Source organism: Barbus barbus, assembly GCF_936440315.1.
Source record: "Barbus barbus genome assembly, chromosome: 19".
In the NCBI taxonomy this organism is placed as follows: domain Eukaryota; kingdom Metazoa; phylum Chordata; class Actinopteri; order Cypriniformes; family Cyprinidae; genus Barbus; species Barbus barbus.
In genome coordinates, this window is record NC_136747.1 from 24,882,010 (window position 1) to 24,901,618 (window position 19,609).

General features: G+C 37.1%; 1 protein-coding gene across 2 annotated transcripts; it reads left to right on the forward strand.

Moving 5' to 3' along the window:
• The first annotated feature begins 1,898 nt into the window (after positions 1–1,898).
• Positions 1,899–12,683, forward strand: LOC306884954 (CMP-N-acetylneuraminate-beta-galactosamide-alpha-2,3-sialyltransferase 1-like). 2 transcript variants are annotated; one of them, XM_079441224.1, is made up of 7 exons: positions 1,899–2,152; positions 6,363–6,626; positions 7,065–7,258; positions 7,555–7,734; positions 8,582–8,627; positions 12,094–12,213; positions 12,291–12,682. In XM_079441224.1, the coding sequence occupies exons 2-7, from the start codon at positions 6,381–6,383 to the stop codon at positions 12,453–12,455; spliced, it is 951 nt and encodes a 316-aa protein (XP_079297350.1). In that variant the 5' UTR covers positions 1,899–2,152; positions 6,363–6,380; the 3' UTR covers positions 12,456–12,682. The 2 variants fall into 2 exon arrangements, with proteins under 2 accessions (XP_079297350.1, XP_079297349.1); XM_079441223.1 differs by lacking the exon at positions 1,899–2,152 and adding an exon at positions 3,436–3,584 and having other exon boundaries at positions 12,291–12,683.
• The last annotated feature ends 6,926 nt before the right edge of the window (positions 12,684–19,609 follow it).

The window sequence follows — 19,609 nt, forward strand, 5'->3', positions numbered from 1 at the left end:
TGAGGTGACAAGGGGGGGGGGCCTTTTACCCCACACACAGGGTAAAAGGCTCACCAGCGTGGGGTAAAAGGCACACGTTATTGATACAAATACTCCAGCTATAATAATGTTTTTTTAAATAATGTGTAATTTAATACTTGTTCAAAACAATCACTTTAGCAAAATTTGTACTACTTTCTGCTTATTTTGAAAAATAAAATATTTTTTTTCAATATTAAAATGTTAATATAAAGAATATGTTTTAAAATACAGAAGCAAAATCATTTTAATAAGATTCTCAAAGCATTGAAGGAAATCCAATAATAATTTAATATATATTTACAGTATAACAACTAATTATATTTTATTACATGATATAATTAACATCATGTTTTTAAATATGATGGATTCATTCTAAACGGTGATTTTCTCTAATATGGACACCCAACATGGAACAACAAATGGAAAAGTCAGCGATCTATTGATTATCATGTTAATTACTGTGTGCCTTAAACCCCAGCTGCGGGGCGCTTTTTACCTAAAATACCTGCTTTTACATATTCTTTTGTTATTTAAAAACTGTTACTTTAATTACCTTAACCAAAACTGAAAATCATAAAGAAGACCTTTGTCTCAAAATATATGCATTCATTTTAGTGATTCTCATTTGCTACTTAAATCTACAACATTTAAAAAAAAAAACATAAAATATTAGCCTAGATCAAGTAAGCACAGAATTAATGTGCTACTGTGTGCGATCGCAAAGATCAGATAAATACACGCATGCATCTTGTAAAGCGAATGTTTTGGAAAGTGCTAATGCATGTTTTTGTGCCATCTAGTGGTTTAGATGAAAATAATATCAAAAGGCGCCTTTTACCCTGGGGCGCCATTAGCCCAGTTGTACCGTACTGTTTTTACATTATTGTAAGGGTAGGTTTAGGTTTGGGATAGATGTTGACGTTAATAAAACACAATATTTTTTTTTATTAATTTCCGGTCGTAGCTGTATCTGTTTAGCCGCTTTAAGCAAACGTTTTTGATAACGTTCTTATAACCAAACAAGAACGTTAATACAATGTCTAAAAAACTGGACATTTTGAACGTTCTAAGAACATTCAAACATAACGTTTTTATAACTTAATGGGAACGTTAGGAAAACGTTCTTAGAACATTAATACAACGTTTTAAATAACGTTCTTAGAACATTAATATAACCAAAAACAAAAATGTTCTAAAAACGTTTTTGATAACGTTCTTAGAACCAAACAAGAACGTTAATACAACGTGTAAAAAACTGGACGTTTTGAACGTTCTAAGAACATTCAAACATAACGTTTTTATAACTTAATGGGAACGTTAGGAAAACGTTCTTAGAACATTAATAGAACGTTTTAAATAACGTTCTTAGAGCATTAATATAACCAAAAACTAAAACGTTCTAAAAACGTTTTTGATAACGTTCTTAGAACCAAACAAGAACGTTAATACAACGTCTAAAAAACTGGACGTTTTGAACGTTCTAAGAACATTCAAACGTAACGTTTTTATAACTTAATGGGAACGTTAGGAAAACGTTCTTAGAACGTAAAATTGTTAGCTGGGGACTTGCCTAAATTAAAATAGGGTAGACTGAACAGTAGAGACAATTTCTGCTTTTTTCATCACTACACGAAATTAAGTGACATGATTTCACATGATATTTATTTTGCTTGTGTACTAAAATATCATAAATTGATAATAGCCATAAGTAGTTTATATTTTCCACAATTAGCTCATAAACATGAGGTGCATTTTTGTCTCAACTGTACCCAGGGGCGTTATGAACTCATTAATTTTGAGGGGGCACTAGTTAGTTGTGTGTGTGTGTGTGTGTGTGTGTGTGTGTGTGGGTGGGTGGGGTCACATGTGGGTCATGTGACACACAGCAGCCAAAAAACGCATGTGTTTTATTTATTTTTTTCCTCTTTATTCGAAACATTCCCAAATGCATTAACTATTTACACAGGCCTTATAAGGCGAGTAAAGATATTTTATCTTTATGAACCAGAAAAGAATGTCAAAATAACTCCGGAGCAAAAAGGTCAGTGCAGAGGTATTATTAGCAGGTCGGGCTTTCTCCAATAAACCTGAGCTTGAATGCCACAACTCGACAGGTCTCTCTGGCCATCAGGTAGGTTATGTTTGAATCAGTTTGTTGCTTTTAAAGAACAAAAAGCCACCAGATCTGACTTGTTTTGGTCTAGCGTTAATTTAATAATACAAGTTTGTCATTATCTCATCATTTCTGGGATAAAAACACATGGATTAGATCAAGTTTACTCTGGCTCCACTCGACTTTGATTTGGATCAAACCGCTATAGCTGCAGAAGCCTACATAATGAGATGACACTCTACTTTGCTAACAACTCATTGCTTTAACACTGACTATATTTAGTGGCGTTGAGACGGCGATTGTTTTTATAAAACGGCTCGAAATCAACAAATTATCTCTGAATCACTTTTTTCTGTAAAACAATCCCTGAAATGTACAACAGAGCGGTCGCAGCGTTTAACGTCTGATTTTGATTGAATAATCGCGAAGTCCGATGGTCCGATATATTAGCGATATCACGCGAGTAGAAGTGAGATATGGCTGTGATTCGGCCGTAGGTAATCACAGCCGTGGCGATACAGCCATATCCACGTCTACGAGTGTGATATTGCGTTTATACAACAAGTCAAAGGCACGAGTGAGTAAATAATTTAGAAACAACAAAGGATTATCTTTAAAAGCCCACATTAGAACTACTTTCTTCCGCCACGGATTAAAATGTAAAGTTGACAGTTGAACAGCTTTAGGCTACTAATTCCAAAACGTCACTTTAGAACTTAACGAAAGAACTGTAAGTTGCTTCATTGAAAACGTATTGCATTACTGTAGTACAAGCTTGCTGTATTATGTAAAATAAGCATTATGAGCGCGAGATGGACTGATTACCTGCATCTGATACAGGCATCTCATTCATCTAACCTTACTTATAATTAAGTTTAACTGAGGAAAGCGCTATCTTTGTCTTGACTTCAATATCCTTTCATTGATTTCTGATGACAGCGCTCCTCAGTGCATTTGTTAGATGCATCAAACTGTTGTTGTAAGTAAAAATAACTTCTGTTTAGAAAAGCGTTTAATTTTTCAAAGTAAAAGTCTTTACTGCAGTGCTGACTCGTAAAAACAGTCTGTTGTCGCCATCTAATGGTGGAACAATGTAACTAAAACCATAGACGTAGGCTGTGTCCAAATTCAGGGTCTGCATCCTCCTTAGGATCCTTCCTACCCGGTTGAAGGAGGAGGGATCCTCCGACGTCCGCAAAACCCGGAAGTCGGTGTTTGTGAATTTGGACAGCCTACCCATCTTTCAGTTCCCTCCCTTACCCGTTGCTCATATCCTGTCGCCTAGCAACCGTGACAGCGCCAAGCAAGAAGCGGGAAAATGGACAAACAAAGAGTTATTCTCCTCATTTTAATTCTTTTGGAAGAAATAAAGCAATTAAATAAATTAAATACTTTCTTTGCTCGTTGTCGGAGAGTTTTTTATATCAGACTACAAGACAGTCACATCCAGGTAAGCCATTATAGCCTATTTTTATTTGTTTTTAAGTATTCTACTAATTTCTCCTACAAATTCATTGAGCTGAAGCATAAACTTTAGCTTGTTTTGTCAGAGAAACTCCTCTCCCACTCCGCTACCGCTCGCTTCGTCCGCCATTACACTCTGCCGAAAAGAATTATGGGATAGGTAGGACGGGAAAGGATCCACCACACCCATCCTTCCAATTCGGGGAAAAGGAGGACGTATTTGTGGGCCGCATTTGAAGGATCCTACGAATTTGGACAGCCTTCGTCGCGGCGCTGTGACGTAACATCCTTCAAATGAGTACTCCGAAGGATGCAGACCCTGAATTTGGACACAGCCATAGACGCCCTATTCGACCGCTCCAGGCGACTAGATGCGGTCACCATCTTGGAATGGTATTTTTAATATCATTCACCACTCTGTAGGTTCGCACAGAACTGTCGAGTAGTTGTGTGTATGATTGTGGCCGTCCGCCATATTGTAGCGGTATACTTGACGTCATTCACCATAGTAATCACTGCATATTCGAACGATGCCACAATCATGCACAGAACGGCTCAACGGCTCTGTGCAAACCTACAGTATGGTGAATGACGTCAACAATACCATTCCAAGATGGCGGCAGCATCTACGTGCCTGGAGCGGTCGAATAGGGCGTCTATCTATGTCTATGTTACGTATAGCGGCCCATAGAAACAGTCACTAATGAGGCATCTAGTCAGGGGCGTAGATTACGCGGGGGACGTGTGTCCCCCACTTTTTATAAAAAGTAAATTCGTCCCCCGCACTTGTTCATTGGACAGTTGTGTTCTCGGCATGTTGAAGTTTTAATGGAGCAATGTATATAAATGCAGAATGATTTAAAATTCAAAGAGACAGGATAATTTATGCATGACGTTTACGTTTCCATGGCAATCAGTCACTCAGTTTGTGACGTCACGACATGCCCAGGCTCGCGCAATAGCATCTGTCTGGAGAGGGGTCCAAGCCCGCGGTCCCGCACTGTATCCATCATTCATTAGAGGTCGAGATGATCAAAGCGGCAAGAAACTCTTCACTCCTTTTTTACGAAAAAGTCAAGCAGCGTAAGTTGTCATGTGGGATCCGAATAGTGTTGCACAATGTTGAGTGACTCTGCCTATTGCTCTTGTTGAATAATTAGCAAGTTTTGTTGTTCATTATATGGAGAAATAAAAAGCTGCCTGGACAAACATGCACTTATTTTCAGTGTATTTTTCCGTAACTCTTTTGTAACGTCTTTTATTTTAACACGTATGTATGTTATCAGAACCCTTCAAATAAGAATAAAGATAATGTTGAACTGAGATTTTACAGCGTTTGCAGCATTGTGACACTCTGCCAATTCTACATGATGTATTTCAATCAAGTATGCAGGGGCGTAGCCATCATGTCAAAAGTGGGGGGGGCGGAATGTCTAGTGTTATACCTGTTTTTTTGTTGTTGTTTTTTTTTTCAGTTAACCCTTAATATGCTTTATGAATATATTATTATATATGATTATAAAATAGAAGGAAAGATAGAAAAAAGAAAAAGAAAGAAATACAACAGCTTGTCACTGGGACAGTACCCTTAAAAGCACATCTTTGTACCTTATTTACCCCAAAAAGTTTCATAGTTGTACATATTGGTACTCTAATGTACTAATATGCACCTTTTTGAGTATAAGTTACAAAGATGTCCTTATAAGGGTACTATTGTTTACATATTTCAGATTGTATTTTGTGAGTGTTGTATGTAGAGTACATGGCACACGGTAATGGATACTTGCACATTAACATACTTCTTTATTCTGTTCTGTTCTATTATACATTAGTCTGATTAGTCTATGTTAAAAGAAATATCTTATCATAGACAATGCTGTAAATAATCTTTACCTCTGAAGCCTCACTGAAACTCATTCACTCATCTGTGAATTCACTTCTGCCTCTAAACAAAACGCATCTTTTAAGTCCAAGCAAGCACATTCTCGCCTAAAAAAGTTCTTAAAACTGCTTTCCGTGACACAAAACAGTATTATTTTTAAATTATAGTGGATTTGGGTGTCCGCCATGACACTAGATCGACAAAACATAGATAGTCCCGGCTAACAAGTAGAGTGATGCAACATTATGAAAGGGCGTTCCTGTAGCGATACCAGTACAATATCTCATGGTTCTCAACCAGTCAGATTTGAGAACCAGAAAAAAACTGTTGTATAAATCTAAATAACTTTGCCAGTATCAGCACTGCAAAACTGAATGCTCATTCTGTATTTTACTCAAATCTGGCTTACACATTTTGCAAATATACATAAAAACCTACTTAACCAGCAATAGCTACTTTTTTGTGATAATTTTTTGTGGCAAATGTGTCCCAACTTAACTGAATTCGCCAAACATAGCTCATGGTTTTTGTAAGTTCTATTAAAAACTAATTATTGTCTATTAAACAAGCTGTAACCAACTAAAACAAAAATGTTTGACTCCGGAATATGAGATAAAGACATGCATGGAGCTGCTCATTTAAAACAACATATTAGACTATCTTGTGAAACCAGTCTGTAGAGCTCAACCACATTCCACAAGTGAATTCATGTCACCATTTTGAATTCAAAAGTGATTCCTGTGTTTTGTACAAATGCAAGAATGTTGATTTAAGAGTTCAGCTGGCCTAGGGTAATACTGATGATGATTGCTATTCTTGTATGCCTTGTTGGGCTTTAACATTCTACCTACCCAGAACTTCATACTTTTTTTTTTTCTGCAGGAGAGTAGAGGAGCAAAGATGTGGCTGTTGATGCATTATAGGGGTTCCTATATGACAGCTGTCATATGTGTGATTATATTCTGCATGCTCCTGGTGTTCCAACCCCCTGTGGACGAGGTCTCCGAAGGCATGTGTGCGTGTAAAGACTGCGTCAGGCAGCAGACCTACAGTTTTTGGTTCAATGAACTCTATGATCGCTCTATTCAACCACTGCTTACCCAGGAAAATTACGTCCTCAGTGAAGATATCTACAAGTATTGGAAGGTATATTGATCTGTAAAATGACACAGATTCTCTTCCAAAAAATTATTGAGATGCTATGTAGGCAGCATTTTAAGACGTGTGCTCCTGATACCTTTTTGCTCACATTGCCTTCTTCATGAATCCTAGAATGCATTATGATGAGCTCAGTGAAAGAAATCCATTCAAGATGGTTTTATTAGCTGATATATTGACTTTTTAATAGCTGCTCATTTTTACCCAGCATATGTGTGTGCTATGCATTATTTTTGAAAATCATGTCATTAGCTTGCCAACATGTTTACAGATGATTCTATTGAAATCAATTTCTAAATTGATTTTCCTGTGCAGTTCAACTCAGTGGATTTTGGAACAGAATTTAAATGCAAGAATATAATTGAACCTGTGAACCTCAAAATACCAAAACCTCTTCAATGGAGTCTCTTTTACATGACATTCCAGGGTCTTCAGAATAATAAGAATGAAGACAACTACACCGCAGTGGTGGAGAAGTTGTTTTCTCTATTTCCAGATAAAATTCAATACTCAGATGCTAGTCCAAAGCGCTGCAGGACTTGTGCTGTAATCGGAAACTCAGGGAACCTTAAAGGATCACGTTATGGACATCTCATAGATCTTCATGACTTTGTCATTAGGTAACGAATGAGATATATAAAAAATTATCAGATTTTTAATGAAAATCCTTGCCTCTTGATTTCCAATATATGATAGCATTTGATGTAAGTGTCACTTAGAAGACTGGTTTAGTCAGAGGCTTACAGATGTTGCAGTCTGCCATCATTCTTTGCCCAGCAAAATTTCTCTTGATATGCTAAAAGAGCACCATTAACATTTGGTTGAAAGTATAGAAATTCTATGTTTAGCATATATGTATATTCTGATCTTCCGCATGTTTCTTGACTTTGATGAAGTTCATGCTTTGTTAAGCTAGGATAAATATGGGCCCAACAAAAGGTTATGAGAACGATGTGGGTTCTAAAACCACTCACCGGTTTATCTATCCTGAGAGTGCTACAGATGTGGACAACTCCACCTACCTGGTGCTTTCCCCATTCAAGATTCTGGATATGGAGTGGCTCATCAGTGCCTTTACCACTAAGAACATCACACGGTGAGAACGGACGATTGAGCACCGTTTCTCATTCTCAAATGATTGAGCTACACTCTTAAAAATACAGGTTCTTTATTGGCATTGTTGGTTCCATTAAGAACCTGTACATGGAACCTTTTGCATTTCAAGAGTTGTTCACTGACAGTTTTTGGGAACCCAAAATCCCCTTTTGGAACTTTTATTTTTAATTTGTAGTTGAGTTCCACTTGTGTTGATACCCCAAAGATGAAGTAGAACCGTGTTGATCCTGGAACAACATTCCTGTCAACCAGTAATATTTAAGGTTTGGTTTGGTTTGGGACTCAACTGACATTTAATAAATCCTGTTTCCCAGTTCCCTTTTAGCAGTAGTTAAAAATAGTGTGTAACCTATGCACCACTAGCCACACTAAAGGATACTGATTTGTTAGAATGAACCAGCTGGACTGGACTAAGCAACAATGACTCAACCAATGAAGTGCATTTGGGGAGGGATTAACTGTTAAATGTGATAAATGAGGTCTACAATTCATCTCTAGCATTTCCATTCATCTCTATGGTGTTGAAGAAACCCCGGAATGCTAATGGAAGGTTTTCTCCAGGTATAATAGACCTCCTTGACCTGAAAAATGCCAGGTTTAGGACTTTGTTTGAAAACTACTTTTGCTATTGTTATGCTGCTATTGGTGTAGAAATTAAACATTTAGGGTTAGGGTTTGGGATAAGGTTAAAACTGTTTATTTTGATATGTTGTTCCAGGGCCACAAAAGATGACCAACAAATTATTCCCTTTGAGGGGATCATATTTTAATCATGGAGGCTTATTATTCACTTTGTCTTTATTTTGCTTTTTTCTTGTCTTTAACAGTACTTACAAAAAAGTAAGGCCGAGTGTAAAGGCCAACAGACATAAGGTGAGTGAAAATTTGACATTTTTCACCATGAGCACATAAAGGGTTCAGATTACCAGCTTCATTCATGCAACACATCAATCGTGCATGCAAAAACCTGCCAACCCCATGTCCTTGTCAGTTGAAAAGTTCCCAGTAGAAACTGAACTGTCATTTTGTCATGTAGATATAAAGGAGGCCATGCAAAGAAGTCTTGCGCAAACACACACCTGAGGCTTGTGAAAGAATTTTTGGGATATTGGTCAAGCTGTGCTGAACTATTTCACACTTTTGCAAAACATTGTTTTAGACCGAACCAGTGTTGTTCTTTGAGAATTATTGATCATTCATTTCAGGTCATTCCACAAAACCAGTATCCTGTGCAAGTATCCTATACTGTACTACAGTTTTAGGGTTTTTACATTGTTAAAAACTACTTTAAGCAAATGCATTTTTTAAAACTATATTCATCATAGAATAAAATTTGTTTTTTAATCTTTTATTATACAGGTGCTGGTCATAAAATTAGAATATCATGAAAAAGTTGATTTATTTCAGTAATACCATTCAAAAAGTGAAACTTGTATATTAGATTCATGCATTACACACAGACTGATATATTTCAAATGTTTATTTCCTTTAATTTTGATGATTATATCTGACAACAAATGAAATTCCCAAATTCAGTATCTCAAAAAATTAGAATATCAATTAAGACCAATGCAAAAAAAAATGATTTTTAGAAATGTTGGCCAACTGAAAAGTATGAACATGAAAAGTATGAGCATGTACAGCACTCAATATTTAGTTGGGGCTCCTTTGACCTGGATTACTGCAGCAATGCGGCGTGGCATGGAGTCGATCAGTCTGTGGCACTGCTCAGGTGTTATGAGAGCCCATGTTGCTCTGATAGTGGCCTTCAGCTCTTCTGAATTGTTGGGTCTGGCGTATTGCATCTTCCTCTTCACAATGCCCCATAGGTTTTCTATGGGGTTAAGGTCAGGCGAGTTTGCTGACCAATCAAGTACAGGGATACCATGGTCCTTAAACCAGGTACTGGTAGCTTTGGCAGTGTGTGCAGGTGCTAAGTCCTGTTGGAAAATGAAATCTGCATCTCCATAAAGTTGGTCAGCAGCAGGAAGCATGAAGTGCTCTAAAACTTCCTGGTAGACGGCTGCGTTGACCTTGGACCTCAGAAAACACAATGGACCAACACCAGCAGATGACATGGCACCCCAAACCATCAATGACTGTGGAAACTTTACACTGGACCTCAAGCAACGTGGATTATGTGCCTCTCCTCTCTTCCTCCAGACTCTGGGACCTTGATTTCCAAAGGAAATGCAAATTTACTTTCATCAGAGAACATAACTTTGGACCACTCAGCAGCAGTCCAGTCAAGACGCTTCTGATGCTGTCTCTTGTTCAAGAGTGGCTTGACACAAGGAATGCGACAGCTGAAACCCATGTCTTGCATACGTCTGTGCGTGGTGGTTCTTGAAGCACTGACTCCAGCTGCAGTCCACTCTTTGTGAATCTCCCCCACATATTTGAATGGGTTTTGTTTCACAATCCTCTCCAGGGAGCGGTTATCCCTATTGCTTGTACACTTTTTTCTACCACATCTTGTCCTTCCCTTCGCCTCTCTATTAATGTGCTTGGACACAGAGCTCTGTGAACAGCCAGCCTCTTTAGCAATTACCTTTTGTGTCTTGCCCTCCTTGTGCAAGGTGTCAATGGTCGTCTTTTGGACAACTGTCAAGTCAGCAGTCTTCCCCGTGATTGTGTAGCCTACAGAACTAGACTAAGAGACCATTTAAAAGCTTTTGCAGGTGTTTTGAGTTAATTAGCTGATTAGAGTGTGGCACCAGGGGTCTTCAATATTGAACAATTTGACAATATTCTAATTTTCTGAGGTACTGAATTTGGGACTTTCATTAGTTGTCAGTTATAATCATCAAAATTAAAGGAAATAAACATTTGAAATATATCAGTCTGTGTGTAATGAATGAATCTAATATACAAGTTTCACTTTTTGAATGGTATTACTGAAATAAATCAACTTTTTCATGATATTCAAATTTTATGACCAGCACCTGTAAGCACAAGGATTGTAAAGTCAACTTGTTTACACCATAAAACAGTGAACCCTGTTACTAAATGGATATATTAGATTAATTCTAAATAGGTTGTAATTGTGACTTAAATATTAGGTTTTATCACACTCGGGACAAAACAAATACCTCCGTCTTACTGAGTGCAATGGGTTATCATAAAACCAAGAATAGTTACAGTTATTGTTATGGTTGATTCATATGCAAATAATTCTCATTCAGTGAGAGAAAAAAAAAAAAAGTTCACTTTGTCTTTGTTTAAAATGAAACCTGAAAATTAACTTTGACCTGACAAACAGGTAAAAATTTAGCACAGTAAAAATCAGGGGGAAAAAAAACTGTGTGTCCCACTGAACAGTGTATCTGAACATTCATCTGTCAGTCTGGTGGAAGTGATTTGTGTGTTGTCTGCAGTTCAAAAACTTGCTTATTTGTGCCACAAGTCACATTAATCCCCTGTTTTTTTATGGCAGAAAATTCTGAGCTGTGTTTAAATTTACATTCTACAACATTAAGATTGCACAACCATCACACTCACGGCTTTTGCTGCATCTCATGCATGACACGGCATTCTAAAAATGCGGCAAGGTAAAATAAGTTCAGCTTCTACTGCCCATGTCTCTTGTTCAAAGCAAAACTGCATATTGTGTAAACGGCAGAATCAACTTTTTTTTTTAACTGCTGTTTTATTTTTATTTTCTACCAAAAAATTCTAATTCTGTCATTTACTCACCCTCAAGTTGTTTCAAACCTTTATGATTTATTTTATCAAAAGGTTTCTTGTCCCTATTAACTTTCATAGTATTCACCCCCCCCCCCCCCCCCCCCCCCCGTACTATTGAAGTCGGTGGAGAGCAGCTATTCTTTGGTTACTCACATTCTTAAAGACGTCATGTTTTATGTTAAACAGAAGAAAGTAAGTCATAGAGGCTTGGAACAACTTGAGGGTGATTAAATGATAACAGAATCTAGGTTTTTTGAGTGGACTATTCCTATTTACGAATGAAGTTAAGAATATGGTGTGTTCCCAAAATAATTTCTTAATGTTTTTTTTTTGTTTGTTTTGTTTTTTAAGATTGTTCTAAAACGTAAAAAGAATTATCTTAATAATCCTCATAAATAAGTTTGGATAGCATGTATTAAATATCCAAAGGTAAGACGTTTAAATGAATTTTATATATGTTTCAAATATTAAACATTAAAATTGTTTGCAATTTTAATAGATTGAAGAAATGCTGTAGCATTGGTGAAATCACTGTAATGGTATATAAAAAAAAAACTATAATTAGATATAAAAATGGTTGAAATGACAGTTATGATCCAAAAACATCCTATAGTCATTGTACATAATTTTTAATTATTTGTCATTCTCGTAGGTGATGATTCTACATCCAGCTTTCATTAAGTATGTCCATGAGATTTGGTTGCTGAAACGTGGCAAATACCCATCCACTGGTTTCCTTGCTATTATATTTGCCTTGCATGTCTGTGATCAGGTAAATCCTGTTCCCTTCCATTCTTGTTTTTCTTTAGATCTTATTGTATAGACATTTTTGCATTCTCTTTGGTACAGGTTTCTACGTTTGGGTTTGGTGCAGACCAGTATGGAAACTGGTACCACTACTTCGAGAAAACATCAAATAAGGTTCATACCGGCGCTCATAGTGGCAGCTTTGAATTCGACACAATGATGCAGCTGTACCTGGAAAACAAAATTCATGTGTTCAGAGGGAGATAATGAGGTATTGAAATTTGACACGCAAGGCTTTTGGAAATCCCACGAGGTCTGCGTCATTATGAAAGCACTAACCTCACTCTTATACCTACTTCATGTGCTGCTGCTAGGTAACTATTGAATGTTTGGTCACAAATACTGTCTTTTTGCAAATTTGCTTTGTATTTGTATTAAAATTGTTTGTTTGCTTTTTCATTAAAAAAAAAAAAAAACATTCCATCATCTTACTCGAACAATGCATTTGCTTCCTTTTTTCAACTGTGTGTCTATGAATACATTTAAAGGGGCAGTTCTCCAAAAACTTAAAATCTGTCGTCATTTACTCAACCCTCATCTTGTTTCAGACTTTTAAGAATTTCTTTCTTCTGTTGAACACAAAAGAAGGTATTTTGAAAATTGTTGGTAACCAAATAGTTTTTTTTTTCTCTCTCTCTCTAAGTCGATGGCTACCATAAACTGTTTGTTAGGGGAAAAAATACTATGTAAGTCAGTGGGGACCAGAAACTATATGGTTACCAACATTCATCAAAATATTGTCTTCTATGTTCAACAGAAGTAAGAAATTCATGCAGGTTTGGAACAGCTTGAGGGTAGGAAAATGATAGAATTTTTATTTTTGAGTGAACTGTCCCTTTAATTGTATCTCGCTGCCTCAAGAACAAAACTGCTGTTGTTGTTGTGCATAGACATTTAAAAGTGCAGAAAATAAAATATGATGCAAACTAACATTTGGAAAAACTGGCAAAAGGAAATAAATTCATGTAGCATGCAGGCTATTTCAACAAAAAGCTATTTTTCAGTTGCAACCACTGAAACTGCAGTGATATGCATGTGCAAGAATGAATCAGCACTGATTTAGAAGATTTTGAATGTTTGCTTTGGTTCATTATTACTAGGGCTGCAACAACTAATCGATAAAATCGATTATTATCGATTATGAAAATCATCGACAACGATTCTCATTATCGATTAATCGGGTCTGCCCACAGTGCACGTCCAACTTCAGCTGGTTAGTAGGGGTGTTCGGTTCCGGTTTTTTTGGAGTCGACTCCGACTCCCGACTCCTAATGTTGGAGTCGGTGGAATCGAGTCCTCGACTCCATTTACTTTTAATTAAAATAGGGTCAGGATTCAGAAGGTGCGTCTCAATATGCTTCCTCGTTTCCTCACTTCTCGCTCGTATGTCCTACGACCCTGAAACCGATCGAGCTCCGCTCTCATGTAGGACATCTAAATTCTTTAATTCCACCGGGAGGAGGGCGAGGAACGAGGAGGCTTCCTGAAGAGTCAAGAGCGAGGATACAAATGTTTCCTATACTAAAATGTTTAATCAACTAAACCTTATAAATCCCCCTCCTTTTCACATCGCAGCTTCTTCAAATCATATTTAAGTGTGCAATATGTTAGTATTAATCATTAAACTTGTAAAAGCAGACTTGTTTTAGACAGTGTATTTATCTATTTATTTTGTATATTATTTTATATAATTTTAATGTAGTGAAGCTATGAACTTTAACTTAAACATGTTTAACTTTATTTTTTAACTTTTTTTGTTTAACATTGAAAAATATTAGTTATATTATATTCGGTCTGGTTGAAATATTTCCACACGGTTGAGGTCGGGGTTGCCATTATAAGTTAACGTTACTGGATTCAAAAACAGTCATCACTCAACAGTATCACTCAATCAACCACCACTTGCCAATTATGGGCATGTCCCACTCTCATCCTGAGGACTGGTACATGATTGGTTCGTAAAACCTACTGCAGAGTTTTGTGCCAATCACAACCAATTGACTGTATTGAACCACATCATGATTGATTGAGCCGCAAAACAGACCCAACAGAAAAAAACTATCTATACATTATTGTTCTTTGTTTTCCTGGCATTACTTATTTTTTCTTCTCATTTCTTTAGCTTTTTGTTTTAATTTCTGTATCTTTACGTTCATTATAATCTTTTCGTTATAATGAACTGTTGCGGTGTTGAACTTGAAAAAAACACTCGACACTGGGAGTCGATTCCTGACCTGGAGTCGATTCCGACACTATAGGGCTAGTGAGAGTCGAGGAATCGACTCTTTTGGAGTCGACTCCCCAACTCTACTGGTTAGTCAAATTACGGCACTGAATAATGCATTTCTATGGACAAAATGCATCTAAAAATAGTGGAGGAAACAGAATGAGATTCTGCCGGAGAAGCACGTGATCTAAGCTGCCCAAAACATGATAATTCTTTATTTTAAGCTTTCAGTTAATGCATAAGAGTAATGGCTTGCCCTGTCAGGCGCTTTGACAGATGCGTGTGCGTCCTCAGCGCAAAAACGTTCAGTTTACGGTCATATCCTTATCTATAAATGCCACAAATTCACGTGAGCATTTCCATTTTTGCATAAAGGTCCGTCCTGACAGTCTGTGTTAAGTTTAAAATACCGAATGAGCGCCGGCGCGGCGGGCGCGCGCACGCGCGTCAGACGGACAGAACACAGTAGAGAGGGAGACAATTAATAGGCTTTTCAGCGCAAACATATCCATTGTGCTGAATTATCTGTTGTTGAAAGTTAATTTAAGGTTTAAAATAAATTAAAATATTTTATGAGAGTAGGAACTTTAAAGGGATAACAGCGTGTAATTGTGTCTGAATATAAACATGAGACGCTCCATAACGGCCTTTTACAGGATAAAGAAATGACGAGGTGACTGTGATCAAAGTAGTTCCTGCAGAACATTACTCTTACCTGTTGGTTAACACTGAGTTTGTGTTTTTATTCGTCTTTATTATTATCTTTATTATTTTAATTTTTAATAGAGGTTTAAACTATACACTATAAACTATAAACTATACAATGCTTAACAAATTTATGTAAGTTTTTTAACAATGTGTTTATGTAAGGTTTGTGCCACTGCTGCTCTAAAGTAACAGTATTGGTGATAACCAAAATCATTTTTCGGCTTTCTGTACTGGTTAGTACTCCAATATGTGTAAGCTCTTTAGTAACAGTAGTAGGCTATTTTTAATGCTATAATATCATTATTGCTGTTATCTATGAAAGAAAACCAGAGCATTTATTTGAGTATTTTTTTTTCGCGATACCCAATTGCAGTCAAAAAGTACATAAACAATACCAGCAAGAATGCAAGCTGTTATGAGGCCATTTTTTATTATTATGTCCAATAAATGACAATAACATTTTTAAATTTAAACAAATTTTTGACAAATTTCTAAAATATGTTTTCTCTTTATTATGATAAGTGGTCTAATAAATTAAGCACTGTATGTTTTCATATTCAGTTGTCACGTTTGTTTGAAGGACATTGGGCAGAATGTGGAATAGTGTTTTTTTTTTTGGTCAATATTTTTTTAATCCGATTAATCGATTAATCGAAAGAATAATCGGCCAACTAATCGATTATCAAAATAATCGTTAGTTGCAGCCCTAATTATTACCTGTTGAACAATATATTCATCCCTGTAAATCATGCATGTCCTGATGGTTCTTCATAAACCTGTAGATCTGTTATTAATATATCCATGAGAATTGTGCAAAATTATTTGGTATGGTTTATGGTTGTGGCTTGTGTTTTATATATTCTACTTATATCTAATTAGCACTTTACAATCTTACAATAAGATTAAATGGCTCTGAAGGAAAGAAATTTCAGATACATTTTGAAGTAACACCACAGACTTCATATTGCAAGTTACTGTAGAGTCTGTGGTGTTACCAGGAGAGACAGTAACAGCACAGACAAATCGGCCTAAATACAGACTTTTCTCAAATGGAGGCTGCTATCATGATGATTTCAAGATCAGGGGACATTTTGGTAATATTGATAAGTGTGTATTTATCAAAAAAAAATATTAAAGGGGTGACATCCATTGTTGTAACATCACACAAGAATTTGGGGGACACAACTTTTTCTTAAATATAACAAAATATGGTGTAGAATATTTTTAAAACAATTCAATAAAATTATGTGCAATTCTTGCATACTATTGGTCAAAGTGCTTTTCAGTCATTACCTTAAGCATGTATGAAAAACAAATCTAAAACAAGCTTGCAGAAGAATGCAGATGTGTCAACCGAAACATATTTATTCTTGACAACATCCTGAGGCATTTGGTTCTCTGCCATCTATTGCAGTTTTCTTGCGCTAGAACTATGTCGGTTCTTTACAGTGTCACGCCAACCACCATGTCAGTGACACATGGCACAAATATGTTTGCTTTCAAAGTGTTCTTTAAAATATAATTTACATTTCTTTCAAATGTTTAGAGTATGTTTAAAATATGCGACTGTACTGTCCTCCCTTCATTTTGAACCTTTCTGAAGTTTGACAGCAAGTTAAACTCCATCCATTATAAAGTCGAGAAATGCCAGTTTCAAGTCCAACATTTTATTGCAGCTTGGATGAACTCTACAATGGACCAGAGTGAAACTAAAGGAAAAAAATCACAATCTCTTATTAGTCTCATACCCAAAACGTTTAAATAACACAAATTATAATATACAGGTTACAAGAATGATGGCAATCCCACACATATTTGCATATCAAACTGGATTTCCAAGAATATTTAAGATCTGCACCAAAAAAAAAACTCAAATGAGAGAGACAAAATGCCATGTATACAAATGACAACATCTTAATTATTTTACACATTAATATAAAAAATATATGTATTGCCCAAAACAAATGGAAGAAGAAACTTACAGCAATTGCTCTTCAAAACTCTTCAAAGCAAGGATTAAATGAGGATTACCCAAAAAAAGCACCCCATCGAATAACATACATCAGACATGCGTACAGCTGCTCACTTCCTGATTTATACGTCATCTGCAGTTTCTTAAAGAGTCCACTAGATGGCAGATCCACAACAAAATGAACTAAAGTACTAATAAGCGGGGCACAGAACAGATACAGATAGTGATTTTAATATTCACTGATGTGTTGACTCAAAAGAAGGAACTCTTGCTATGACTGCAAACCATAAAATTACAAATCGTTTTGTTGGTGGTAATTTGGGCTAATTACTCTACGGTCCACCAGGGGGGCAATTTTCTACCTATTAGATTGTGTTTTATTACATCTACCCCAACCCTAAACCTACCCCTTACAATAATGCAAAAATAGCAATTATTATTGTACAGTGTGATAAAAATTACGCTATATTTATGTGCGCATGCCCAGTAGATTTTGCTGTATGCCTTCTAGCCTTGACCGAAGTACTGCTTGGGCCATTTTCAGTGAATATACTTGAAAAAGGCCCACTGTGAGTAACGTCAAAATCTCGTGACAGGTGGTCAGCAGGTTTTTACATTTAAATATTTATAACCAGATAAAAATGTATGCTCCACACCTTATTTACAGAAGAACATTCAACATATGCTGGAGTCAGAATGTGACAAATATAACAATATCTGACTCACATTGACGTCTTTTGGATTTTATTGACCACCATAATGTATAAATGTGCTATAATGCCTTTAATTTTACAATCGGGAAAGCCTTTGAACAGTCAGTCTTTATGGGGGCTATATAGCAGGATTGCCAACTGACGTCATTGTGAGCGTGAGACAGGCTTCCAGGCTATAGTCTCGCTCTCACTCTGTCCATGTAAATCTCACGCCAAATTGTTTGCGATATGAAACAAAAGTCTCAGCTTTCAAATTTTGAAAGTTTTAATACTAAATTCAAACAATAAATACCGTTTTGACGCACTTAATGTGGTGTAAATTATAAAATGTAGCTCTTCAGTTAAAGTCAGAGCCACTGAAATTGTAATATTTTGAGGAGATATTTTGGTAATATGACAGGCAGATGTCAGGTGGTCAGAATGGGCAACAACACTTCATCCCCGCTGACCCTTAACACTGGTGCTCCTCAGGGCTGCGTCCTCAGCCCACTCCTGTACTCCCTGTACACACATGACTGTACAGCAACACACAGCTCCAACGTCATCGTCAAATTTGCAGACGACACAACGGTGATAAGCCTGATCACTGACAACGATGAGACGGCCTACAGAGAGGAGGTGAGAACCCTGACTAAATGGTGTCAAGAGAACCACCTCTCACTCAACATCGATAAGACCAAGGAGCTGGTGGTGGATTTCAGGAGACAGAGCAGAGAACACACACCCATCACCATCGACATGACACCTGTGGAGCGAGTAAACAGCTTCAAATTCCTCGGTGTTCACATCACTGAGGATCTCACATGGTCCGCTCACACAGATGCAGTGCTGAAGAAGACACACCAACGCCTCTTCTTCCTGAGACGGCTGAGGAAGTTTGGAATGAGCCCCAGCATCCTCAGATCATTCTACACCTGCACTGTGGAGAGCATCCTGACCGGCTGCATCACCGCCTGGTTTGGAAACAGCACCGCTGGCAACCGCAAAGCTCTGCAAAGGGTCGTGCGAACTGCCCGTCACATTGTTGGAGGTGAGCTTCCCTCCCTCCAGGACATCTACACCAGGCGGTGTATAAAGAAAGCCCGGAGGATCATCAGTGACTCCAGCCACCCGTCCCACAGACTGCTCTCTCTGCTGCCCTCAGGAAGACGTCTCCGCAGCATCCGATCCCGCACTAGCCGACTGAGGGATAGCTTTTTTCCTCAGACTATCAGGCTAATGAACAGTCAGAACTAATACACCCTACAGCACACTCCCACTTTACAATATACCACGCACTGCACTTTAATTCCACACAGTTCAAACTGGACTACCAGTACACTACTGCACAAATACAACAATCTTTTTGCCAGGACTGGATACCATCCAATGCACATCCATGACATTTGCACACCCGGTTTATATATAATCTGCTGCATCTTCGCATATTACTGTGTGCATATAACGTAGAATGTGTACTACATACTGTGTATAATGTGTATCGATAACTGTATGTCTGTCAAATAGTACACTGTGTGTACTGAGTATATGTATGTGTATATTACACATTGTCATCTGTATAAGTCTGTACGTATGTATGGTAATGTCTATATGTAAATTGTTTCTGCACTGTCTGGAGCACGCTCTCAAGAATTTCACTCACGAAGGCACATGTGCTGTGGTGATGTGACAATAAAAGTGATTTGATTTGATTTGATTTGGTACTAAATACTATTTGTGCAATAATTATGGTCCATTAATG

What these genes read in the sequence shown, in the direction of transcription:
- LOC306884954 (XM_079441223.1), top strand. Translation starts at nt 3,453, where the DNA reads ATGGACAAACAAAGAGTTATTCTCCTCATTTTAATTCTTTTGGAAGAA. An exon ending in TACAAGACAGTCACATCCAG is followed by an intron (nt 3,585 to 6,362) that starts GTAAGCCATTAT and finishes TTTTTTCTGCAG; the next exon opens with GAGAGTAGAGGAGCAAAGAT. An exon ending in ATATCTACAAGTATTGGAAG is followed by an intron (nt 6,627 to 7,064) that starts GTATATTGATCT and finishes ATGACATTCCAG; the next exon opens with GGTCTTCAGAATAATAAGAA.